The following is a 26341-nucleotide window of genomic DNA, read 5'->3' on the forward strand; positions in this document are numbered from 1 at the left end:
TTTTGAACGACATACTTAAGTATGAATTTTTTGTCAAATTGTAGACAACATACTAACCTATGACTTTTTTGTCAAATTTTGGACAACATATTAACCTATGACTTTTTTTGTCAAATTTTAGACGACATACTAAAGTATGACTTTTTTGTCAAATTTTGGATGACATACTAACCTATACCTTTTTTGTCAAATTTTGGACAACATATTAACCTATGACTTTTTTTGTCAAATTTTAGACGACATACTAAAGTATGACTTTTTTTTCAAATTTTAGATTACATACTAACCTATGACTTTTTTGTCAAATTTTGGACGACATACTAAACTATGACTTTTTTGTCAAATTTCGGGCGACATACCAAAGCATGACTTTTTTGTCAAATTTCGGACGACATACTAAAGTATGACTTTTTTGTCAAATTTTAGATTACATACTAACCTATGACTTTTTTGTCAAATTTTAGACAACATACTAACCTATGACTTTTTTGTCAAATTTTGGACGACATACTAAAGTATGACTTTTTTGTCAAATTTTAGACGACATACTAAAGTATGACTTTTTTGTCAAATTTTAGACATACTAAACTTTGACTTTTTTGTCAAATTTTGAATGACATACTAAAGTATGACTTTTTTCTCACATTTTGGACGACATACTAACCTATAACTTTTTTGTCAAATTTTGGACAACATATTTACCTATTACTTTTTTGTCAAATTTTGGATGACATACTGACCTATTACTTTTTTGTCAAATTTTGAACGACATACGACTTTTTTGTCAAATTTTAGATTACATACTAACCTATGACTTTTTTTGTCAAATTTTAGACAACATTCTAACCTATGACTTTTTTGTCAAATTTTGGACGACATACTAAAGTATGACTTTTTTGTCAAATTTTAGACGACATACTAAAGTATGACTTTTTGGTCAAATTTTAGACGACATACTAAAGTATGACTTTTTTGTCAAATTTTAGACGACATACTAAAGTATGACTTTTTGGTCAAATTTTAGACGACATACTAAAGTATGACTTTTTTGTCAAATTTTGGACGACATACCAAACTATGACTTTTTTGTCAAATTTCGGACGACATACCAAAGCATGACTTTTTTGTCAAATTTCGGACGACATACTAAAGTATGACCTTTTTGTAAAATTTTGGACGACATACTAAAATATGACTTTCTTGTCAAATTTTGGACGACATATGAACCTATGACTTCTTTGTCAAATTTCGGACGACATACTAACCTATGACTTTTTTTGTCAAATTTTGAACGAAATACTAAAGTATGACTTTTTTCTCACATTTTGGACGACATACTAACCTATAACTTTTTTGTCAAATTTTGGACAACATATTAACCTATGACTTTTTTTCTCAAATTTTAGACGACATACTAAAGTATGACTTTTTTGTCAAATTTTGGATGACATACTGACCTATTACTTTTTTGTCAAATTTTGAACGACATACTAAAGTATGACTTTTTTGTCAAATTTTAGATTACATACTAACCTATGACTTTTTTGTCAAATTGTAGACAACAAACTAACCTATGACTTTTTTGTCAAATTTCGGACGACATACTAAAGCATGACTTTTTTGTCAAATTTTAGACAACATACTAACCTATGACTTCTTTTGTCAAATTTTGGACGACATCCTAAAGTATGACTTTTTTGTCAAATTTTGGATCACATACTAACCTATGACTTTTTTGTCAAATTGTAGACAACATACTAACCTATGACTTTTTTGTCAAATTTCGGACGACATACTAAAGCATGACTTTTTTGTCAAATTTTAGACAACATACTAACCTATGACTTTTTTTGTCAAATTTTAGACAACATACTAACCTATGACTATTTGTCAAATTTTGGACGACATCCTAAAGTATGACTTTTTTGTCAAATTTTGGATCACATACTAACCTATGACTTTTTTTGTCAAATTTCGGACGACATACTAACCTATGACTTTTTTGTCAAATTTTGGACGACATACTAAAGTATGACTTTTTTGTCAAATTTTGAACGACATACTAAAGTATGAATTTTTTGTCAAATTGTAGACAACATACAAACCTATGACTTTTTTGTCAAATTTTGAACGACATACTAAAGTATGAATTTTTTGTCAAATTGTAGACAACATACTAACCTATGACTTTTTGGTCAAATTTTGAACGACATACTAACCTATGACTTTTTTTTTGTCAAATTTTGAACGACATATTAACCTATGACTTTTTTTGTCAAATTTCGGACGACATACTAACCTATGACTTCTTTTGTCAAATTTTGGTCGACATACTAAAGTATGACTTTTTTGTCAAATTTCGGATCACATACTAACCTATGACTTTTTTGTCAAATTGTAGACAACATACTAACCTATGACTTTTTTGTCAAATTTCGGACGACATACTAAAGCATGACTTTTTTGTCAAATTTTAGACAACATACTAACCTATGACTTTTTTTGTCAAATTTTAGACAACATACTAACCTATGACTATTTGTCAAATTTTGGACGACATCCTAAAGTATGACTTTTTTGTCAAATTTTGGATCACATACTAACCTATGACTTTTTTTGTCAAATTTCGGACGACATACTAACCTATGACTTTTTTGTCAAATTTTGGACGACATACTAAAGCATGACTTTTTTGTCAAATTTTAGACAACATACTAACCTATGACTTCTTTTGTCAAATTTTGGACGACATACTAAAGTATGACTTTTTTGTCAAATTTTGGATCACATACTAACCTATGACTTTTTTGTCAAATTGTAGACAACATACTAACCTATGACTTTTTGTCAAATTTTGGACGACATCCTTAAGTATGACTTTTTTGTCAAATTTTGGATCACATACTAACCTATGACTTTTTTTGTCAAATTTCGGACGACATACTAACCTATGACTTTTTTGTCAAATTTTGGACGACATACCAAAGCATGACTTTTTTGTCAAATTGTAGACAACATACTAACCTATGACTTTTTTTGTCAAATTTTGGACGACATCCTAAAGTATGACTTTTTTGTCAAATTTTGGATCACATACTAACCTATGACTTTTTTTGTCAAATTTCAGACGACATACTAAAGCATGACTTTTTTGTCAAATTTTGGACGACATACTAAAGTATGACTTTTTGTCAAATTTTGGATGACATACTAACCTATGACTTTTTTTGTCACAATTTGGACGACATACTAACATATGACTTTTTTGCCACATTTTGGACGACATTCTAAACTATGACATTTTTGTCACATTTTGGATGACATACTAAAGTATGACTTTTAAAGGGTGAAGTAATGATGTTACACAGATTAAGTCTGAACCCTCACAGAGGACTGGATGAGTTGGCTTTTCCACAATCTATTCGATAGATCACTTCTGAGAATTCAAATGTATGAGTTTAAATTCTTGTATCATATAATTATATCCTTTGTACCAACAGCATTTTTTTCCCCAAGATGTTACTATTGATAATGGAGGTGAATTACTTAAGAAACTCAGATTTTGTACTATAAGATTGAATTCAAAAATCCAGCACGTTAACAAAAGTGACTAAAAGAAAATAAATCAAAGCAAAAAAAAAAATTATGAAGAAAAAAAAAAATAAGAGCTTGTTGGTGATTCATCCAGTAATCAATTACTGACTCATTGCTGCAGCCCTAATTAATTATGATAAATCAGTAACATGAATGATATAGATTATTACATCATAACACCAGAGTCAAAATGCCTCCTTACGCTGGGTAAATAAGAGGTTAAATACCATTACTCATTTTAAATTATCTATAAATGCAATAGTGACACAGGCTGTTTAGTGTTTTAAAACCATTTGCTGAATTTTACCTCAGGTAAATGTGACTGACAGCAACAAATGATCAACTTTTTTTGTTTGTGCTGAGAGAACATGTTTTTACTTGGGATTAATAAATAAAACAACCACAGAGTCCAAATAATTTACTGTTTATTCTTCTTGCTATTTTAAATGGTACAGCACATATAAAAGTTATAAATGTAACTATAAGTTAGTGAGGGCAGAATGTTTTTCTATTCTATAGTGACACATGATACGAAGAGGATGTACATGAAACAAAAATAGGGAAAATGTGTTTTAAAAAGGACCAGTGTGTACAAATATGGAATGCATTTGTAATGATGTACATGTTTGTGCAAAGTCACCTGGAACTAACAACAAACAGTTCTCCTTCATGTTTGAAAAGGAAATGTGGCAATGTGGATGAAAATATGATTATAAAAATCACACATCAATCATATCAATAATCATTGGGATAAAATGTCAGCCCAGGTAAAGACTGATTTTGCTCCAATGTCAAAGTTGAAGAAACAAGTTCAGTGTAGTTTTAACTTTCTTTATGGACAGAAAACAACAAACATTTTGTAAATCTGATGCAAAACATCCACTGAACTGAACCTGTTCTATTAAAGTAAATAATTTTGCAATATGTATTCAATTTCATAACTGGATGCTACTAAAACTTATACACTCACTGGTCCTTTAACACAACAAATAAATAGCGGACAGTCACAAATCAAACAAAACTTTTACCTATACATAAATTCTAAGTATGTGCTCAACAATAGGTTGCTGGGGGAAAAAAAGAAGATATTTTTACTCTAAATATGATTTATGTTTACCATGGTATGATGAACGCCCACTGGACCATATCGTCTGTTTTGTGTGCATTTACATTTTGGTTCTCCTTGTGTGTTGCCTTGTACACTGCTGTGTGCGAAGTAAAAATTACAATCCTGGCTCAGTCCTTTATCACTACATATGGTCCACATAAATGTATATGAATGGTATATTGTCCATGCAGATTGTGGCAGTACACATTTCTCAAGCATACAATGTGTTAGATATCATTGCTCTAGTCTATATCAAGGTCGGAGTCATCATCGCTCACATTGTTCTGTATGATAGCTCCATTACGAACCGTCTTCGGGGCGACCGGGGACTTGTCAGGTAGCAGGCCATACTCCTGCAGCAGGGCCTCCAGATCCACGGCAAAGAAATCTTCCCCCAGCTGATCTGTCAGCCGCACAAAGTTGCCGATCAGGTCTCCTCCTTTGTAAACAAGCAGCGCAGGAAGAGCACTGTCTCTGAACAGAGAACTGGTGCTGATGGCCGAGCTGCGTACGCTGCAGAATTTGACCAGAGGGTATTCCTGAGCCAGACACAGCAGGCAGCCACTCATGGACTCACAGCCCGCGACATCTGGCTCGTAGATGTGGATCATGACCAGTGTGCTTTTATCCTCCTTGTCTAAAGCCTCCAGGAATTCCTCACCGCTGCTGAGCTCGTAGACCTGCTCAAAGCGCTTACCGCGGCAGAGCTGGCGCCGCATCTCTTCAATGCGCTGCATGCGGTAATGCCGGAGGAAGTCTTCGTCGTCCTCCTCTTCCTGAAGCATGTTGTACTCCTGCATTGTCATCTGTAGAGTTCCAGAAATAGTTAAACATTCTGTCAAGATTTTTCTGTCAAGAAGAAGACTAAAACTACTATCTTATACAGTATATATTGATCTACAACCAGCAGCTAGTTAGCTCAACTTGGCAGATTTGTAAAGGACAAAATAGCCAGCCAGGCTTGGAACAATAGTACCAAATTGATGTCCCCCACTATTGTTGGGGAATAAGCAGAGACTTTTTCAAGGTACCGAGTTTTGTTTACCACAATGGCAAAACTTTCCTTTAATAATAAAAATGCATCTCTAATTTGCAAAAAACATTTGCATCTTTTTTTTTATGTGTGTGTATTTTGTCGCAAACCTACTTTGCCTTTAATTTTCTCCTGCAGCTCTTTTTGTTTCTCTTTGTCCTTTTCCAAGTCCAGGTCAGAGCGACAGGTCATTGACAGCTTCTTGATCAGTCGCTCCATCTCCCTCTTCTGCTCTTGTTTCTGCTCCACCTCCAGCTGCTTATATTTTCTCCAGTCATTGATCACACCCTTTGGTCCTGAAAAGAAACATCCAGCATCACAGTAAATACAACCTATGCTCTAAATAAATATGAGGTCTATAACAATGTTGCCCAACACTGTTTAGTAAATGTAAACCTGAAAGTTGTCACTAATGGAAAATAATCACTTCACTTATTGGGTGAGGAGATGTGAAAGCTACCTGTGTTCACAGCACTTCCATCAGCACTGTAGTCAATCTCTGGCTCAGCGACGCTGGTGTCCCGGATGGTCTTGTTATCCCCATCCCCATCCTCATCGTCGCTGCCTTCATCCTCACTGCTGCTGTAGTAATACTGCAGCTTCTCTCCCAGAATCTTGTCGTCCAGAGTCGTCATGACAACAGCTCACCTGACTGAGAAAGTTACTAAGGCATTTAAGACCCATATCCGTCCAGAACAACTTCATCCAGATGCAGCTAAGCTGAATGTTTTTATTTTAGGTGGCAACTTCATGGTTATTTCTGATCATCAACATGTTGAAAACAACATTGCCAACATAAAATACCAACAAAATATTAACTACTTGAATACAAGGACGTGCACCTAGCACACAAACAAGAGATTTGGGTACTAGAAAGTTAAGATGGACATTTCTACTTGAATCATTAATAACTCAAACAATCAATAGTTACAGCCCCAAAGTAGTTGCAGCCAGCAGCAAGACACAACCTCCACTTGCCTCAATAACAACAACCTTAAAAATGTCTCTGTCTCAAAAAAAATAACATCTGCCCTTTTAACACACTAATTTCACTGTTAATCGTTTCAATGAAGCATGATAATCCACCTCACAGATATTCAAGCTGCTACAGGTCTGACAGAAAGAGCATATTTTCAAAATAGGACACTTATACTTCACATAAGTATGTCATGTAGTAATTCTTAAGCCTTTACATACATTAATGGTACTCTGAGCTGTGTGTAATCCAGCCCGTTTGCACAGATGGCGACAAAGGAGACAGATGCCATCTCAAAATCCTTCTCACTTTGACAGCGTTACTGAAAACAATATGATGTCACAGTTGTGTGTTCAACTCTTTTGTCTAACTTGGCTGCCAGGATACATAGGAATTAGGGGTTGGTTACAAAAACAACTACAAGTCTTTTTAAAGACTATTTTAAATTATACAGAGAATTGTGATATTTTGAAAAGGCTAAACTACATAAATACTAAATACATGTTTCTTTTTAAAAAACTTTTAATGCATCGCCGTCCCATTTAATTTAGTATGCAATGTGCATTGATTTAGGAAATATAACCCGCTGGTTACCATGTCAAAAAATGTCAACTTAAATTTTGATTTAAGGAGGAAAATAAAATACTATCGAGGAGTGAAGGCCTTCTAACCGGTATGAATAGCTAAGTCAGCTAGTAATCATTGGTAAAATATCACTGTTATTTATTCATATACATACATTCTACAAGAAAGGAGACAAAGACCATAATGTTAGCCTGCTTGTTAAGTAGGACACAGAAAGAACCAGCTGACTCCTGTGTTTGTGGAAGTGAGCTAAATTAGCTTTAGCCTGGTGAGCTACCTTACGTTAAACATAAGCTAACAGTAAACGGATCACAACGTTGTGTCTACACAAGACACCAACAATAAGCAACAGAAGTGGCACAAGTGTCAGGTTTTTATTTTAACTTACCTCGATTTAATGGCCAAACACCGCAACTGAAACGTCACTGAATCCCACTGTTCAGCCTGGTTGATCTGGTAGCGCTTTAGCTTTAGCTGCCGCAAACCACTATTCTGGACTGTGCTGCCTTCAATGTCCACGCAAGTGTCGTAATATGAAGCATCAGTGCAGGGAGAGAGGAGATTACGCACATCATGTGATGGAGGCATTATTTATGTTCCTGGACGCCACGTAGCTATGAGCTAATAAGTGATTAACATTTGTGCTGTTTTCGCATATTATACATATACTGTAAGCGTTCACTTGACTTTTGATTTTTTTTTTTCCTTTGCTTAAATGCAAAAAGAACGTCACTGAGGCCGCATGAAGGCAACATGAAAATGTCTATCCCGGTTACGCAGCAGGAAGTGACATGTTTTAAATGACATATTGTGTGTACAGAAATGACAAATGTTTGTATAATATAATATAATATAATATAATATAGTCAGTCATCAGTCAGTCATCATCTACCGCTTTATCCTCCACCAGAGGGTCGCGGGGTGTGCTGTGCCAATCTCAGCTCCATCGGGCGATAGGCGGGGTACACCCTGGACAGTTCGCCAGTCCATCGCAGGGCCATATAATATAATATAATATAATATAATATAATATAATATAATATAACATAACATAACATAACATAACATAACACAACGCATAACATAATAATGTAACAGCAGTCTGAACACGCACAATTGTACAATTTTATTATGTTATATATGATGATCATTCGTCATTAATTTGATCATTCGATCATTCACATGATCATTCATTTCCATTGTCCCTTTAATTGTGACCTGGGAACCTGCGCCACTAAAGTGGATCTGACTCTCATGAAGCTCATGGATTAGAAGATGGCGGAAGTGTTAAGTTGCAGTTCCAAAATTCAAAACTAGATGGCGATGTTATGATGAAATACATAATACTTGTATCCTTGTTTTATTTTATTATTATTAAATTGTTATCATATGAACTGTACTTCTACAAATATAAACGCAATTCTTTTAAGTAATAATTTACTCAGGGACTAATATAAATTATGTGGATTAATTCATTCATTCATAATTTTGGATAAAACAAATCTCGAGAGAAGACAGATTGTACTGGATTTGTTTTTGCTGGCTGGTTGATCTAAACCTAAATGTTCTAAGCACATGGTTCTCAAACTGTGGAGTGATGAGAGAGCAAATTATCTTATTGGAAATAAATCTGCCTCCTGTGAAAAGTCCGTAGCTGACTTTGCTCGACCTATTTACAACACTATATTTTAACGTTGGCAATAGTGGTGTTACTTCTAAGCCTAAACATACATTAATGATACTCTGAGCTGTGTGTACGTGGTCTAAAAATTTTGAGCACCTCTAAGCTATGAGGAAACGCTTCAGTTTTGTGTGTTTTTCATCCATGCTGTTGATCAAGCCTCTCCTCTGTTGCTATTAGTATTTGGTGTCAAGCCAAAAGAAACACTGTTCCACACTGAAAACAACATACTTATACCTCTTACAGTTAAAGCAAATGGACAACACCCAATTTTATCTCCACAGTTTTATTCTAATCTTTAGATTGAATTGCAAAAAAAACAATTATACATTACAATACAACATTATAAAATAAACCTACAGGCAGTACATGGATTTATCAGTGGACACTGTGAACACGTGTGGCAGCAGCCTCTTTAATTTACATATTTGCTATTAAACTGTAAACCTTCTGGTGTCTGGAGAGGGTCATAGCTCCTCAGTCCTAATTTCACTATCACTTTTCTCACTCTGTGATTGCTCCTCTCTTGGTATGCTAAATGCCACATAAGGACATGTCCTGGTGTTCTGACAGACCAGCTTCTTAAGTGTGGCAGAGTTCACAATGTCAAAACCAACTTTGCCTCCAAAGGTGCTGGGCTTCCAGTATTGTGGAGAACATATCGGGTTTCCCAGAAGACCTTTCAGAGAGAAGGGGGCACCCATCTCCACCATGCTCTCTCCAAATATGGCGTTAGGTCGCGTTTTCTCCAGCAACAAGCCGGGATAAAACTCAAGACTGTCAATATCTTCATAGAGTTCTTCAAGCACACTGGCTATCTCCTCGTCATCTGCAAAAAAGGTAATCATGAATATTGCACCATTAATCCAAACACTTACAATGCAGCTTACCAAGTATTCATTTATAGGCTGTTGTACATTGGTCAGCCAGGTTGACCTTTTTGTTTTACTGCACAATTGAATGTGTCAAAATTAGTGACATCTAATGGTACTCTCCTTTCCCCAAGCACCTAAGGGAACTATGGCAGCCTTTATATATCAGAATAAATGCTGCTTTTCCCCATTTGATTGGATATGGATTATTCTGAAACTTCATATCATTGTTTTTTATATTGTGTAAAATAGCCATGGCGCTGTTGCACTACAAAACATAGTGTTAAGTCAGAATGTTGGATCTTCTTAAACAGGACTACAACCTGACAATACTGTATGATGCGAGAGCAGCTGACATACAGTACATTCTTGGAATGAATATCAATAGAAAATATTTCCATAGCAATACTCTTAAAAACATGACCAGCACGTCAGCTGAAGCCACTAATTCCAACACTATTTATCAGCTGCTCTCGTGGACTTGTAGAGTCTGCTCACAGAAAAGCTTTTCTTACCAGTGAATTGTCTGAAGGAAGTGTACGGTGTGAGGTTGAAACGCTTTCTGTACTCATTGAACGGCTGTATGCGGAGCTGGCGGGACTCCTTTATGGCTCCCACAGCCACTCTGGTCACCACAGCATTGATGTTATGGCCCCCGCCGACCTGTAGGAAAAAAGGTTTGAGAATGAATGATATAAAACTGATGTAACTGATATAAAAATGTACATTGTTCATTTATGTGTTAAATGTGTTAAATATGTGTAAAAAAAACATGTGCAAAAACAAATTAAAATGCCAGTTGTATTGTCCTTTCATGTGCAATCTTTACAGGATATTGTTTCCAGCATCTCAATTACCACCAATCTCAGATAAATATACAAGTGATACAAATCCACTGAAATAGGAAGTTACAAGTTACTGTCAGTGGTTTATTACCTGGCCAGCGACTTGCCGAGAGAAAGCATCCACCATCTTTTCCACGCCGTAGTGGGTGAGGACAGATGAGTTGAAGAGGAACTGTGGGTACAACAGTTCATCTCCATTTATAAAGAAGCTGTCAGGCATCAGTGGGTGCCAGTGGTAGAGCTGGCTGAACTCCAGAGCGATCCGGTTCCCGTACTGGAAGTTAGTGTTAAACAGCAGGGTGGGATCAAACTTCAGCTGCAGCTGGTATCCACTGAGATGCTGCACGTACTCCTCTATCACAATCTTTATTGTCTCACCTGAGAGAAACATGCAGAGAAAGCAATTTTCACTTTTGCAAAAACAACACATTTTTAAATTTTAAATGAAGATGAAAGCAGTGAACCTTAAAAGTTATTCATCATTCTGTAGAGCACAACAATTAACAATACACATAGAAGGCCAGAATAAATAAACTTGCTCCTGCATCAGCTTGGCACCATTTGCATATTCGTAACAACTATACAGTGTTTCAGTCTAAAACAGCTGCTTCCAAAACAAAGTCGAACTAATCATTTAAAAGAGCGCCCAGCTCACCAATGATGATGAAGCGTGCGGTCTGGAAAAGCTGCTCGTCATCCCAGGTTGGATGCTCTGCTTTCAGGATGTCGCAGACTCTATTATGTTCTCTCAGCCACAGCGTGGCGTACATCCCCAGACCAGGGAGAAGTCCATACACTTCCTGACCAATAGCCATCTGATGCTCAGGTGGGACCCCGGGCGGGTAGCTCATCCTTACAGGTGCATCGATCACAGTAGGAGGGTACACTTCACCATCGATTAACTGAAGGAAGCGAAGTGGTGGCAGTTGTTAGTAATTACGCAGAACTCTCTGCAAAACTTTGTCTTTCGTAACACTTTCTTATCTGATATCATATCTCTGAAACATGTCATGTAGTATATTTGGCACATGTTGCTCCTTGTTGCTGTTTTATTGGATTTAAACATTCACGATGCTCTTTTAATGGAAACTAAAACTAATGATAATACCATTACAAGTGAAAGAGGGATTTTTTGTTCCTGGATCAACATGTTGAAAAAAGTCTATGCTGTGTAAATCACCTGATATTTGAGTTTTCCATCTTTGTGAAGCCTGAGCTTGAGTTGACGTTCCAGATTGTCACCATACACGTGTCCTGCATCCACCTGTACGTGTCACAGGGGACAAATCAAATCAGAGAATGAGATGAAATTAATTCAATAACATACTTATATTTCATTCATTCAAATTTCACATAAAGGCATAAATACAAAGAAAACCAAGCAAAGGTCTCCGTAACACCTGCCGACCACATTTAAAAATGCAATTTTATAAAAGCAATCCTAACTCCAACATCTCACTAATATAGTCTGAGTCAGTTCTTTCTTGACAATCTAATAAAATTTTTCACTTGGCTTTTAACATAGGTAGAACCCACTCTCAGTCATTTCATCTGATTGATTTTCAACAGCCCTTTCACAACCTTCCAAAGCTACTTTTTAATGTTCTGTTGAACAATTACTAATGCAATAGCCCAGCAACTACAAACATTTTTCAAAATGATCACGTTGGCGTGAGAAAGTGCATTCGTTTTGCTTCCATCACATACTTTATATGTCTGCAAGAATACAATGATAGATTTAGGTCACTTTCACGTCCGTATGCTAAATATAACAGTTCCACAAGCAGCCACTTTAATTGGATTTGCTCTGGAGAAAAAACACAAACACCAGGGTGGCATCAATGTTCTCATTTAACCTTTGCTAATATGCCTTTGACTGTTTCATCAGCATAAACAGATTTGTGTTCCTGTGCAGATTAGTTTTTTTATGGTGTTCCTCAGGGATCCATTCTCAGCCCTCTGAGAATGTCTATACATTTCATGCCTCCCCTTAGTCAGGTAAACTATTTTATGTATTTTACTATTTTTATTTTATCTAATTAACAGTATTAAGTTATGGTTTTATTTATGCTAATTATTTCTTATCTTGTTTACTTGTCCTTAGAAAGCACTTTGTAGAAAATATATATATAAAGAAGAAAAGACTTTTACTAACCCCATGTGCTAGTGCCTTAGTGAAGCCCAGGCCCATGCGATTGTAGGTCTTAAAGAATTGGTGGGTGAAGTGCTGGGCGAAGAATGCGAACATGAGGTTGGTGCCCTGGGGGTCGGGTCGGAATGTCCTTCTCTTCAGCAGCTTCTCAACCAGCAGCTCAGGGTCAGGTAGCCCAGCCTTGCCTTAAAGGAAACACCAGAGTGTCACAGATAGCACATGGCATAGATACACCACACCTCTAGTCATAATACTGACAGCGTGTGTCTGTGAAAACACGTCACCCTCCACTTCTCAACCGGTCAAGGTCAATTGTCTGCATGGATGTCACTGTGGCGAGAGGTTTCATTTTAGAAATTGAAGAAATAATGGGCAGAGGACATTTCACTATGTATTTGATATTACTGATGCTGCCTTTCACTACGGTGGCCCGGAAGTGCCAAACACTACAACATCAAGAAAACAAAACATTAGGAAAGCACAAAAACATGTGCTAATGTGTTGTGTTTTGCTAGTTTTTGCACTTTCTTAATGTTGTGGCTTTTCTGTAATATTCTTGTGTTTTTTAAATGTTGTAATATTTGGCACACCAGGGCCACCGTAGTGACAGTGACAGTATCAGTAATATCAAATGTAGAAGTGAAATGACCTCTGCTCAGTATTTCTTCAGTAAAATTAAACTTATATTATAAATTTCTTATATGCTGTTTTTCTTTCAATAGCGTATGATTTTGTTTCCTAGTTCGTAAATGATGTTCCCATCGACAGAAAAAAAAGAACTGTAAATATGAGTGGATACCAATGTGATTGACAGCTGGTATCCTGGTTACAGGTAACACCTCTGCACTTCCAGTGTGTGAAACCTCAACGTGGCACTCGTCAAATCATGAATCTCAAGAATTCAAAAACTGGAGCCAGATTCTTCTTGGAGATGTCACGACCATTTGTCACTTTGTTCACTATATTTTCACCAGCGTGTCTGTATGCTGTGTGGTGCAGCAGAGTAAAGTCATTCCATCATGATACAGAGATATTGACTGACTTCATTTAATATAACCGAGCATCTAACCTTTAACTCCCAGAGGTGTTGGGCAGTCGTCGGGTACTGGAGGCAGGAGCCGAGTGTAGTAGCTCAGGTTGTAGTAGGATTCCCAGCTGAGGTAGCTGTACTTAGAGTTGAAGGTTGGAGGACTGGGTATTAAGTTGGACCTGACTGTCATAGAAAGAACAAAACAAAACAAAAAAAAACAGGTTACCACATAAATTGAATCTCTTTACAATCCTGAATGAATTTCTAAAATGTAAATGGCTGACCTATAAGCACCATCCGCATGAGAACATCACGTAGGAAAGTGTTATTGATGATGTCCCACAGCCAGGTGAAATGGGTCAGAATATAATGCGCTACATCTGGATTGGGCTTCAAGAACTGACGCACTCGGGTCCAAATCTCCGCTGTGGTGAAAGGACACATGGTATGAAAAAGAGTTTTGTTACTGGAAATCATTTACACTTTGTATTTTTCACTGATTGACTGAAGGTAATAAAACAGGGGGGGGGCAGCTGTCCCAAGAGCAAAAACCCCAGACAGAAATGCATTACAGAACAATAGATTGTAATACATTTTCGTTTTAGTAATTACACTTGGTCCACTTCTTGTCAAAATCTAGTCTTATGAACTTTCAATTTCAATTTAAATGTGTGTCTTACATCTTTTATTTTAAACTGTGTATTCATTTCTTCCGCAGAAGTTGCTTCTGCAGCAATTTGTATTCATTTAATAACACAGAAAATCAGAGGCTGCATTCTGCTGTAGGAAAAACTGCATTGAAATAATCATTGATTTATATTGAGCCCAGAGTTCAAACCAAATATGGTGAAGCAGCATTAAAGTTGTTACGCTGCGCACAAGTGGAACAAACTACCAGTGGAACTGGATCATATTTTATGCTCCATTTTAGTCAAACATTTTGTTTTCTGTTTATTACTCTGTGTTATTTATGTTAATTGGCTTTTGATCAAATTGTACATTTTAATGTTTCCAAAATGTAATGTCTTTATGTAAAGCACACTCAGTTGCAAGTTGCGTTCATTTATGCAAAAAGATCAATGTGGTACAAACAAAAACAATTTAATCCACCACCGGCTATTATCACCCAGTCTATTTTCCTCTCTTCCTTCCCTCTAGTCTACAATCAAATCATTTGTTATTATTATTATTACTATACGCCCAGTGAATATGACGTAACTGCATAACTGGCAGCCAAATCACATCTGATTAACTAGTGTGTGAGGCTGCCTTGTTGAGGAGAAGTGAAGCGACAGAATTTTTTTTTTTTTTAATTGCCTCGACACAAGCAGTTCCGATCCAGCTGGTCTCCTCTTAACAATTTCTCCAAATATTTGTGTCCTGACAAGCAGCTTTAACCCTGTGAGCCTGGCTATGCTACGCTATTTCCTGTTTGCACTACAACCAAATGAAAGTTTTTCATCACCCGGGCACCTGGAGGAATAACAAGATATTTCAAATTCCTTTAAAAGTTGGACTCATGAGGATGAGTGGACTCACGGATGGTGCAGTTTTCTCCGTAGTAGCCAGTCCGAGTGCAGTCACACTCGTACTTGTCCTGGCCATACTGTACGCACACGCTCCAGTGCTGACAGGGCAAGTAACAGCATGGGTTCACTGTGGAAAACGAGGAGAAATTGTAAGAATCAAAAAGAAAAAGAGATCAAACATGATCGTTACAATATCACAACAATGTGACCGAGAAGGTTATCATGATGAACATTTTCAAATCAGTTGATATCAGCAATTATCACGACATATCCAACAATTAAAGGCTTGTGTTTTTACTGCCTTACAACGAGCCCTTAACTTTACACACAGCAGGTCTTCCTCTATGTAACCTAGGACGGACAAATCAAACACTGTGTAGGGAGGGGATTTTACTGTGTTTGTGCTTTTTTTTCACCTTAATGCCTCAGATGTTTTTCATATTTGGAAAAGGTGTGTGAAGCAAAACATGTGAACCTGGTTGCAACCAGCAATTTCAGCCCTAGATTAGACATAACAATATATATTGTGATATCATTTTCTTCAATATAAATATTGCAAATTATCAATGCACGGTGCATACACAACACATTATTGCAATTAAATGTTCTTGCCTCAGATTAAAAAAAAACACATTTAAGCTAAATTTGGGAGCATAGATCGGTCGTACATTATCTGAAATTTCCTCGCAGAAATGATCAAAGTTTACTGGTTGGAGTAGTTTTTATCATGATAACATATTTTGCCATTTTCACCCTGCTCTGTCCAATAGATGCTTATAAATCTTACACAGTGGTCCTTTAAAACGTCTTGAGGAATGTTTATTTGAACTGAAAACAGGTAAAACAATCTCAGCCCTGTTTTTTTAAGCCATCTGTAAACTGTTCTGAAAGCAGCAGATAAGACTGTTGCTATCACACATTCCTTCATCTTTAGATTTATGCACAGATAAGTGAAAGTTCATAATATTATTGAATATATCGGAGTGGTACGGATATGCATGCTATGTGAACTCATGGGAAACGATAAACAATACTGGTTAAAGGAAAGTTCTGCTGTTGAAAAGCTCTGTGACAGAGAAAGCTCTGCTCAGTTTTAACCAAAGTAAACATTGCTCTCTAAGTCTTTTCTGACAGTAACACACTAAAATACTACTCTCTGATCTTCGTCTAACCCTTTTTTGTAAATTGCTTCACTCCAACTCCTGTTGTTGTTAGTATGCTATATGAATAAACATGACTTGACATGATTCAGCAGGTCAGATTAAGTGCAAACGTTTCACAGATACTCCCATTGTACAACCGATGACATAAGGTGAATCACTGTTTCCTCTCTGTCGATGGATTAAGTTTATCTACCATGATTCAGTTTGCCCCAAAAACCTGGGACACAAATCCTCCGAGGACGAGCCTCGGCTAGAACAATGTAACATTGAGAAATCAGATGACCTGATATACATAAAAGGAGAAACCGGATGAACAAAAGAGGTGATGAAACTCTTTGTTTACGAGTATGTGTGAGGTCTTAGTCTGACTGTCGGGAGGAACACTACATGGCTTAGGGGGTATTGGGGGGTTTTGGAGGTCTGGCTACACAAGTTAAGCAGGAAAAGTCTGTTCTCCACTGTTAATATGCACAGAAAATTTAAAGTCTTATCTGAAAAATATCAAATGCTGCATTTTTTGTCTTTCGCTTGATGATATAATACTACATAATCCCATCATTACAGTCTGTTTAGAGAGTAATAAGGTGTAAACTTTCATCCTTTTTTTTTTTGAGTGCCCACTCTTGCTCAGGAAGTCATGTTATTGTACCAGCAGCAGAACCTGCCACAGCCTGTTTCTAGTGACAGGAATGTGTAGTAGCATGGTGGCAACTTAATCTTGTATATTCAGAAGAAAGATCTGAATAAAATAAAGGGATACTGAAAGTTATGGTGTGCAAGTACACGGATTCAAACTAAACATGGGGTTTCCTCGCAGCTGCGAAGGCACAACAATGACCAGACTTCAGAATGAGGTAGAACATAATGCAGGCACAACAGAAGGTCCAGGTGCACTGACCTCTTACCTACAGTACCTTTGCTGGAGGTAACCTCATCACCCAAGCATGCAGGCTCCCACAGCAGCAGCAGGAGGAGGAGGAGAAGAGCACACACGGATCCTGTGACAGAGGCTTCAGTAAAAAAAAAAAAAGAAGAAAAGATTCCAGTGAGTTAAAGTGTTAAGGTGTTGAACAGATTTAGCACAATGCAGCAGCAGACACTCATACTTACATCTCATTACAGCAGCCAGAAGAATTTCATTCCCAACTCAAAATAACTGGAGGAAAGTGCAATAATCCAGCCTATGCAGGGGATTCAGGTTGGTCCACAGATGTAGGGAGGAGATCCAGGTGTTCACAGCTGGACAGTGTCAGAGGAACCAGCACGCCACCAGTGAAACTCCTGCCTGTTCAGTGCTCCTGCTCCTTCGCACTGCGCCTTCCTTCACCTGCATTCTGCACTTGAAGGAAAACTGTGGAGTGGTGACTTCAGACAAGCTTTGGCTCTTTGTCGCCTCCTGCTGGCGCACATGCTGAATTCTCTGTTGGATTTCTCCAGGCTTTATGTTAAAATAGAGCCTGCAAACAACAGGAGACTTAGATCTTAGAGAAGGACGAAGACACATTTTATTGTTCCAATTTGTCCTCTAAGCTTTACATTGGGAACATTAACACACCAAATACTAAATAAAAATGTACATATACAATACAAAACTCCTATATATCACAATATATCACATGCTTCACTATGCACAGACTGTAAAAAGGGAATAAAAATCAGCAAAAGCTGAGTCATGTTTGGGCTGTTTATTTCTTCTTTTTGGGAGAACAATATTTTTTACACATATGGAGAATTGTGTCTTAGAAATGACTCAGCACAAATGTGTTGTTAACAGCTTCATAGTTCATAAATGGTGTCGCACAAATATCGGTATCAGTATCGGACACAAAAAAGTGGTATCATTCCATGCCTAGTCCAGAACCACATTGTTATTCAGTACATCTCTGCATCCCCTTCACCACTGTTTAATTCTAACACATGATTCTATCCAGACTCTGAAAACCATTGCAGGCTTTTCTGTTAGTTTCTTTGGCCAGTCTCATGTTTACTTGGGCAGAAACACACACGTTTACAGAGTAGGAAAACACAGCACTGGTGCAGCAGGTCACATGGCCAGAGTGGAGAGTGTCTGTCTGTACTGTGTGAATGTAACGGAGGAAATCAACTCCCAGCGCCCATGTATGTTATGTAGTGAATACATACATTCGTTCATTGTCATATCCTTCACATGGGGGTTGTTAGGCCCCACTGGAGCCAACTGACATAGGACAAGAGGCGGGGTCAAACCCTGGAGAGGTAGCCAGAGTGTCCACTTAACTTCTGCATGTTTTGGACATGAAGAAAACCCAGACGAGGAGAACATGGAAGCCCTCATTGGGACCTTCTGAACGAACTGTGTTCATGCGTGCCAATTTAATGAGTGACAGCATTTACGGGAAACTCAGATGCAAAACATTGAAGGAAATGAATGTGAAGCATGAAAGCTGATCTGTAATGAATCTGAATCTGATGGGATTGAAACAAGGAGGCTTAGTCACACATTTCCCTCAGGTTTTCTGTCTGTCCACCAAACTCACATTGCGCAAACACAGAGTTGCAGCATAGGGATGAGCCTCTATTACAAGTGTAAGAGCCATCAAAGTGTTTTCAAAGCCTTTTAAATTTAGCAACGTGTTGCCAAGAGTGGGAAGGATTTACTGTAAATGCAGTTTATAAGTGAATCGACTCGTCTATTTGTACTGTACTTGTCATTTCCAGTGATTTCATACTAGCAGAAGGGAAAAAAGCACTTTTTATTGATCACATGTGTAAAAAAAAAGAGAGAAAGAAAGTACAATGCCTTAGGTCAGATATTGATACTGATATTGGTGAGAAGTACAATGTGTCATTCTTGAGTTGGCATCAAATTACTTGAAATTCAACTAATTGGAATGTTATGTATGCAACTTTCACAGATCCAACATATAAATAGTGTGTATAGTGTAGGACATTCTTGCTTTTATTATTATTTTCCTTTTAAGACAGCCAGTGCTGGAGACCAAAAATATATGTATAATAATAATAATAATAATAATAATGATCCTTCCAATTTCAAGAGGGTTCTTGCAACCTTCTTGCTCGAACCCTAATAATAAAAATTCTATTTAGAAAACACACATCTTGATTTATAGTGGTTTATCCACATCAACAGTATACAGAAAATAAACAGCAAAGCTGTAAAACTGGCTCAGACACAGAACAGTGTGCAGTTTCACATTCACATCTTTCACAGACACCAAGAGCATCTTGGCAGAGAAATAGTGAGAGAGAAACCCTGCGGCAGGACCAGGAGGAATGTTGGGAAACTGCTTATCTGTGACAGAAACTCATACTCCTCCCGTGTTGTGTGAGGCTGGAGATGTTCAATCTGATTAAACCATGTCAAGAGAAATGTAATACTCTTAGCACTTCAGATTGAAGGAGGACATAATTATCTGCTCAGTGTAAACTGGTGCAGGGAAAATCTCTTTTTGCCCAGTTCCAGCTTCATTTTTGAAGTGAAGTAAATCTACAGAGTGTGATGTTAAACTGTTTCCCACAGCCAAACATTTACACCCACCCTTCACTGCTGGTTTTCCTCACATTGGTGTCCTCCTCAAGGTTTCCCAGCTGCAGCCATAAAAATTTAAACCTTTGACTCATTTGTAAACCAAACTTCTCAGCATTGTTTGTTCCCTTGATAAATATTTGGACTCATCTGGTTGTTTAACATGTTTGGAAACTGCCGCTTTTGCCATTTAAGCTGCAGATTGTGATTGATGTCTTTTTGCTGCACTTGTATTCCAGAGGCGCTGCTTGAAACTCAAGAGTTAACATGTCACCTGAAGCCCTGTAAGAGTGTCTGCATGTGAAATGTCAAACACACTTTGATGCAAATGCTGTTATGTGGTCACAGGTGGTTAGAATGTAACATTTAGTGAACGTGCATAAACATTTTTTTCTGACGTCACTTCAGAATTGCTCTTGAACTTGCTTAGTTTCATTCTGGCAGTTTATGGCACTGAAGATGCTTAGTTCACATCACCAGGATTGAGGTGACTCAGATCTGAGTCCCCCTCCATTAGTGACTCATTCTTTTTTCCACCGTTGTGTGAAAACAAAAATCCAATCCAATCATTTGTAATTTTCAAATAGGATTTGTGTCATTTTAGTACGTGGTCCTAGATCAGATGTGTATCATGCGACATACAGTAAGTGAGAAAGTTCACATCAGTATCTGTGACTTTCCGTTTCTACACGTGAGCTGAGTGGTGATGCCAATCTCATCCATAAATTCACTGTGATATCATCCATGACTAACTTATCTCCTGCTTCAATACCGAGGGGCTTGCCAAATGACAAATTCTGGACAGTATAGATAAGAAAACATTTGACCAGTTATGACCAAAAATGTAGATATGAAAAAGACCAAGTACAAGTTTATCTTTTGGTAACTATAGTTTGCCTTTCAGTTCGGACTTCTGGTGATAGACTAGAGAAACCAATATCAGCACAAAGGCTCATGTTTCTTAAAGCAACCTTTATTTCACATTGTAATTTTAAACGGTCATATAGATTGCCACAAATTAACAGTGAATAGAATCTATATTTTAATCTGTTGATGACACCAATCAAGACCTCTGTATTTGACAACCATCACCAAATAAAGTAAGACAAAAAGATAAAGAGAAAAGACAAATGCTGTTGTTGAACATCACATTTATTTAACCAAAAATGTGTCTTTTAGGATGAGCTGGAGGCGGCCACTGCAGCACGTCTGGGTTTGGGGGTGGTACCTTCCCGGAAACCATTCCTGGGAAAAATTAGAAAAAAAAATATTAGATTGACAGATATAATTAGTTCTCTCTCTCGAAAAAAATCAAAGTTACAGTATTAGTAATTAAAACCCTTGATTACTAGATTTGCTGTCGAACAGCTAAGGTCACTGCAGCGGCTCAGGTCTGATGATAATTACTGAAATGTATTCCTCCATGTTTGGACAGATGGATAAACATCAGGTTTGTGGTATCCTGGCATCGACTGCACTTCAGTTGTTTTGTTTATACAGGCAAGTTAGAGTTGGCATTTGGAATGAGATATTATCTAAATATATATATATATATATATATATATATATATATATATATATATATATATATATATATATATATATATATATATAATTTTTTTTTTATGTGTCACATCAGGTTAACAGTGACTCAGTCACCGCCACCAATATTAGGTTGTTGGGAACTGGCACAGGTAGAGAAAAAAAACTCTTATTCCAATAATTACAGCCGTCGCTGAACATGTTTAAACAACTACCCAAACTGAACTTGACGTTGCTGTGGCATTACTGAGTGCATGTTTAACTGAAACAGTTTTTTCACACACACACTTTTAACAAAGGCCTAAAGACAATAAGGCAAAAACCACAATGTGTTGCCAACAAGCATAATTAAGGTAAATAAACTTTGATGGGGCGACTTCCAGCTGGAAAAGGGAACTCTCAAAACACAACTTCAGTTGCTGTGCGGGTCTTTAGTGTCAAGTCACCATTTTAACAAAGTCTGAGGCATTACAGCAACACAAATCTAATCTTTGACATTTATACAGTTGGGATCCATAATGTTACACTAATGCCTCCTTTCTTTTACTATCCTAATGTCACAGACCAACTCTTCAAGGCATTCCTGATGTTCACTGGCAAACTTGAACTTGGATGTAAAACAGTGAAATGATATTTTTGAGAGCATATCATCTGTGGGGAAGTGGGTTCACCAGACAGTTTTACTTCAATAGGAGCGTCACAAAAGCCTTGTTAAATGAAACTGTCCCATAGATAAATATAACATGTGAGGGTTCCAGGGTTTATATGCATGTCAACCCCTAAAAAATGACCACAAAGCCACAGAATAATAATAATAATAATAATAATCTGAAGGAAAAACAATAGGTTCCTTACATGTCGTGTCAGGCGCCATTTTAGCCCTGGCACTTCAGCATTTGGGCTCTAATAATCACTAGACTAATAAATTAGACAAACTGAGTAGAGAATAATCCGGATACTCCAGTGTGTGGTTCAATGCCGCCAATCTTGTGTCAGGAAGCTTACCTCAGAGAAAATATTGATATCATTTGTATTCATTTGTTCAGACATTTTTTTTCACCATCATTGGTAAGCAGTATTGACTGTTATGCCTGTTTTAACAGGAACGCAGACAGATTGGCAACAAAATCCCCAAACTTTACTTGAAAACCATTCCAACAATTTCTCTAACATCTTCATTATTTTATCATTTTATGTTTAGCCCAGAAAAGTCTAGAAACTGAAATGCAGCACAACAGATTCCTATTGCGGGTCTATATTCCTAAAAGCCAAACTCATGATGGATTAGTTAATATGAAACAATCACACTGACCTGCCTGTTCATTCAACCAACATTACAAAATAATTAAAGTGGAGTCAAGGAGCATCCAGTGTGGACAGACCACACTACAATAGACCATTTACTGCACATGCTTGTGTTTCACATGTCAGTGAAGAGTCCAGTAACACCAGTTTACATTTCCATGCAAGATCATACCTGAATCTGCGTTGGACGACCTTCAGGTGCCTCAGACGGCCAGTTCCAGTGGTGTTCCTCCTCTTTGCCTTGGCGCTCCAGTTGTCTGTGAACAAACAGCATTATTCATCACTGCAGGCTAACCACACACATAGAAGACAGAGCTGAATAATAATGTGAAATGTCTTGTTGCATGATTGGCTGAACTGTAACTTGTGACACTGCAAACAGTGAAGTACATGAGGACATGATTTCTAAAGTTATTCGATATTCAGCAAAAACAAATCAAAAACCTTCTAGCACAATTGCCTACCCTTGACCAACAAACAGGTGTTAATTCAAAACGTGCTGAGTGACTTACACTTTCTCTTGCGCTTCTGGGGGTAGCCACACTTGCCACAGCTGGACTTCTGCAGATGATAGGCCTTGGAACCGCAACGACGACACAAGGTGTGCGTCTTGTTCCGGCGCTTACCGAAAGATGATGTCCCCTTGGTCTGAAAGATTAAGACACCACAGCTCAAGAACAATTACCAAAAACCAGAGAATATTTTCAACTTTTGGATAGTCTTGTCTCAGTTTAGAAAAAATGAATCATAGTAAATCATTTGTTCAGACATTTGTGTTTAAAGTCATCACTGACAAGACTTATGACAGGCAGCAGTGACACAAGGGACACAACTGTTGGTTCACTTTCAAATAACACTACTACTTAATGCTGATGTTTAGATGGTCATTACGTTGGCTACTTCTATAAATTATGTTCACATATACACCATAGTGCAGGCTACTTATCCAGATTTAATAGTTACGTGCCGAGTGTGATGCTAGCGTGAGAACAGTAGAATGGGTATTCTTTTCATGCATGTCTTTCCTTATCAGCTCTTCCTTAATGTCCATTCATACCGTCATGGCGTGTTTTAATATATTATATACGTTTTAAGATGACAATCACAGCATCTAACCAATTAGTTATAAATATAGAAATATATTATCGGGATTAACATGATTACAGCCAATGTGCAAGATCACCTAAAGACACCACACGAACAAACTAGCAAATAATGCTAGCCGTTACAGATAAGCTAACTAGCCACTTCTCAGGCAACTTAACATTTGGAAAAAAATAACGCGAATAACCCATGCTCGATCAACTGCATGCTCACCCTTAATACTGCTGGGTGAGATTAACGATAACCGGTTGTCTCGCAGGTGAGTTAATCCGAATGTGAACACTAAATTTAATGCTAACAGTAACAAATACATGGCGGACGGGAACATAGTTTTCTTGTCAAAATTAACCTTCATCTAACACAATACTTATACCGAACGATACTAGTGTTTATTCGACAACGAACAACCATCGTAGTGTGTAAAATAAACGGCATATTGAACAAGATGTTTGAAGATTTCTGTGCAACGGCATTGCATCTCACCATTTTCGCCCGGTGGCTGAGGGAAAAGAGGGCGGAAGAGGAGCGGGTTCTCCCTCAAATTACATCCGAGAGCCACTTCCGGTGTAACTCAGAAATGTGCCCCCCACCTTTATGCCACTACAAGAAGACCGTTGATCACTAATAATTCCACCCACGCCTGTCTGTAACCATTATTCACTGCATTGTCAGTACTGTTCTATTTCCGTGAGTGTCTTATCTTTTCAAAATGATAAATGCAAGCACCACATAAGCACTATACAGCATTTTAACAGTAAAATAATGGCATGTATACAGTCCAGCAAAAGTGTTTTTACAGGCCTGATTAGAACTGCAGCCCAGAGTGCAGTGGAGCAATTTAAAGCTGAGAGTAAAGCCCTGGCAAGTTGTCAGGCCATCTAAAGTAGTATAATTACATTTTCAGTGTAAAATAGTGTGATATGATATGTCAACTTTATAATAATTTTATTATATTTTGCAATCTCCTTTTTTGTTCCTTCATCAATATAGAAGACTTATTTTTATCTTTTAAATGTGGAACAAGTCCTTAGTTTACCGAACGGTTGTGAACCCTGTGATGTGATAATCCCCAAACGACTGATAATTAACTGAAGGCAGGTACAGCCCGTGTTGATCAATGCTTCAAATTTTTGAATGTATCTGTTGATTAATATGCAGTATAATTCTTGGCTTCTTGCCTAAACATAATGTTGCCATGGCTGAGTTGGCGTCTTGGGGATTTATATTACTTGACAGGCAGAAAATCTAGCTCCTCCCTTACAGTAAGTGCCTATATATGCTATTACGTTCTTGGTGATTAATCCAGCCACAGATCTAAATTCCAAGTGATGACAGAAAGATTTACACTGTAGACACAAAGCACTGATGAGCCTTCTTGGCGTGTTGCCTAGTATCACCTTTAGGAGCAGGATGAGCTGGAATCAGGTGCTTGGACTATAATTATTGCTCCTTTCTGTCATAAGGAGTTACTGAAGTCTGTTGTCCTTAGAGAGATAATCTGTGTTTATCCAACCAGGAGGGGTGGCGCCGGAGGAAAGACCCAACATGCTGGAAGAGCTTCATATTGCATTTGGCCTGAGAATGAATTCAGCCCTACAGTCATAAGCTGAGAGAGACATGGATGGACTAGTTTTCTCAGCCTGCTCTACAAACTACATGGCACAAAAAAATAGGTTAATATGCAGAAGAGATTTTTACAGGAATTCAAATATCAGTGACCATATCTGACGTTACAAGATCCAAGTAAACGAGATGTTTAAGAAAGAGACTAACAAATCCTAAAAAGTGTCTGGCGGCACAGCAGCTGTTGCTCCCAGACAATACACTTTATGATTTACCAGGTGACATTTTGTCCCAAAAGCTTCAGACATGGAAAGAGACTTGAAGAATCTTTAGAGGTGAGCTCAGTGATGGCCCAAGCCTTTATAAGGCCCTCAGCTGAATTTGATTTGATCTTGGATTAGCCAGTGCTGGACTATTATTGATGCAAATGTAACAGTACAAATTACATAAATGATCGTTGTGTTACTCACACAAAACCAGTGTCACTCTTGTTTTTATTTTTTACCTTAAAGGGCAGTAAAATCACAAGTGTATCCTCGTGTTAATTTACACTTTCGTATTCAAAGTGAAGCACTAAATGTGGTGATACTGAACTCCAATTAAACAAGTCAACCAGTTTAATGATTTGGTTTTTCAGATGAAATAACACCATATAACTTAATATAATATAAACGCTATTTACATATCTAAATATAGCTAAAGATATCTTCTCCACACACTACTGGGGCCCCAA

At 37.4% G+C, this 26341-nt stretch overlaps 2 protein-coding genes and 2 non-coding genes across 4 annotated transcripts; all 4 read right to left on the bottom strand.

The window, feature by feature from the left end:
- Positions 1-4002: 4002 nt before the first annotated feature.
- Positions 4003-17908, bottom strand: pdcl (phosducin-like). Its single transcript, XM_058618042.1, has 15 exons — positions 17679-17908; positions 17474-17578; positions 15416-15532; positions 14161-14301; positions 13916-14059; positions 12850-13031; positions 11875-11958; positions 11350-11596; positions 10786-11072; positions 10365-10512; positions 9452-9806; positions 6558-6577; positions 6196-6378; positions 5850-6031; positions 4003-5508 (listed from the first exon to the last, which is right to left on the bottom strand). Exons 1-15 carry the CDS (start codon positions 17683-17685, stop codon positions 4945-4947), a joined length of 2766 nt encoding a protein of 921 aa, XP_058474025.1. The 5' UTR covers positions 17686-17908; the 3' UTR covers positions 4003-4944.
- Positions 17909-21228: 3320 nt separating this feature from the next.
- On the bottom strand, positions 21229-24688 carry rpl37 (ribosomal protein L37). The gene is made up of 4 exons (XM_058616456.1): positions 24529-24688; positions 23454-23589; positions 23114-23198; positions 21229-21339 (listed from the first exon to the last, which is right to left on the bottom strand). Exons 1-4 carry the CDS (start codon positions 24529-24531, stop codon positions 21270-21272), a joined length of 294 nt encoding a protein of 97 aa, XP_058472439.1. The 5' UTR covers positions 24532-24688; the 3' UTR covers positions 21229-21269.
- Positions 22635-22711, bottom strand: LOC131446821 (small nucleolar RNA SNORD72). The gene has a single exon (XR_009233972.1). It is a non-coding gene; the product is annotated as a small nucleolar RNA SNORD72 (small nucleolar RNA).
- LOC131446822 (small nucleolar RNA SNORD72) lies at positions 23660-23740 on the bottom strand. Its single transcript, XR_009233973.1, has one exon. It is a non-coding gene; the product is annotated as a small nucleolar RNA SNORD72 (small nucleolar RNA).
- Positions 24689-26341: the final 1653 nt, after the last annotated feature.

This window comes from Solea solea, chromosome 19 (genome assembly GCF_958295425.1).
Source record: "Solea solea chromosome 19, fSolSol10.1, whole genome shotgun sequence".
Taxonomy (NCBI): Eukaryota; Metazoa; Chordata; class Actinopteri; order Pleuronectiformes; family Soleidae; genus Solea; species Solea solea.

What these genes read in the sequence shown, in the direction of transcription:
- rpl37 (XM_058616456.1), bottom strand. An exon ending in CCAGAAGCGCAAGAGAAAGT is followed by an intron (nt 23,199 to 23,453) that starts GTAAGTCACTCA and finishes GTTTGTTCACAG; the next exon opens with ACAACTGGAGCGCCAAGGCA. An exon ending in GTCGTCCAACGCAGATTCAG is followed by an intron (nt 21,340 to 23,113) that starts GTATGATCTTGC and finishes AATTTTTCCCAG; the next exon opens with GAATGGTTTCCGGGAAGGTA.
- pdcl (XM_058618042.1), bottom strand. An exon ending in CTCCAGCAAAGGTACTGTAG is followed by an intron (nt 15,533 to 17,473) that starts GTAAGAGGTCAG and finishes CGTTTTCCACAG; the next exon opens with TGAACCCATGCTGTTACTTG. An exon ending in TGGAAGTGCTGTGAACACAG is followed by an intron (nt 6,032 to 6,195) that starts GTAGCTTTCACA and finishes GTTTCTTTTCAG; the next exon opens with GACCAAAGGGTGTGATCAAT.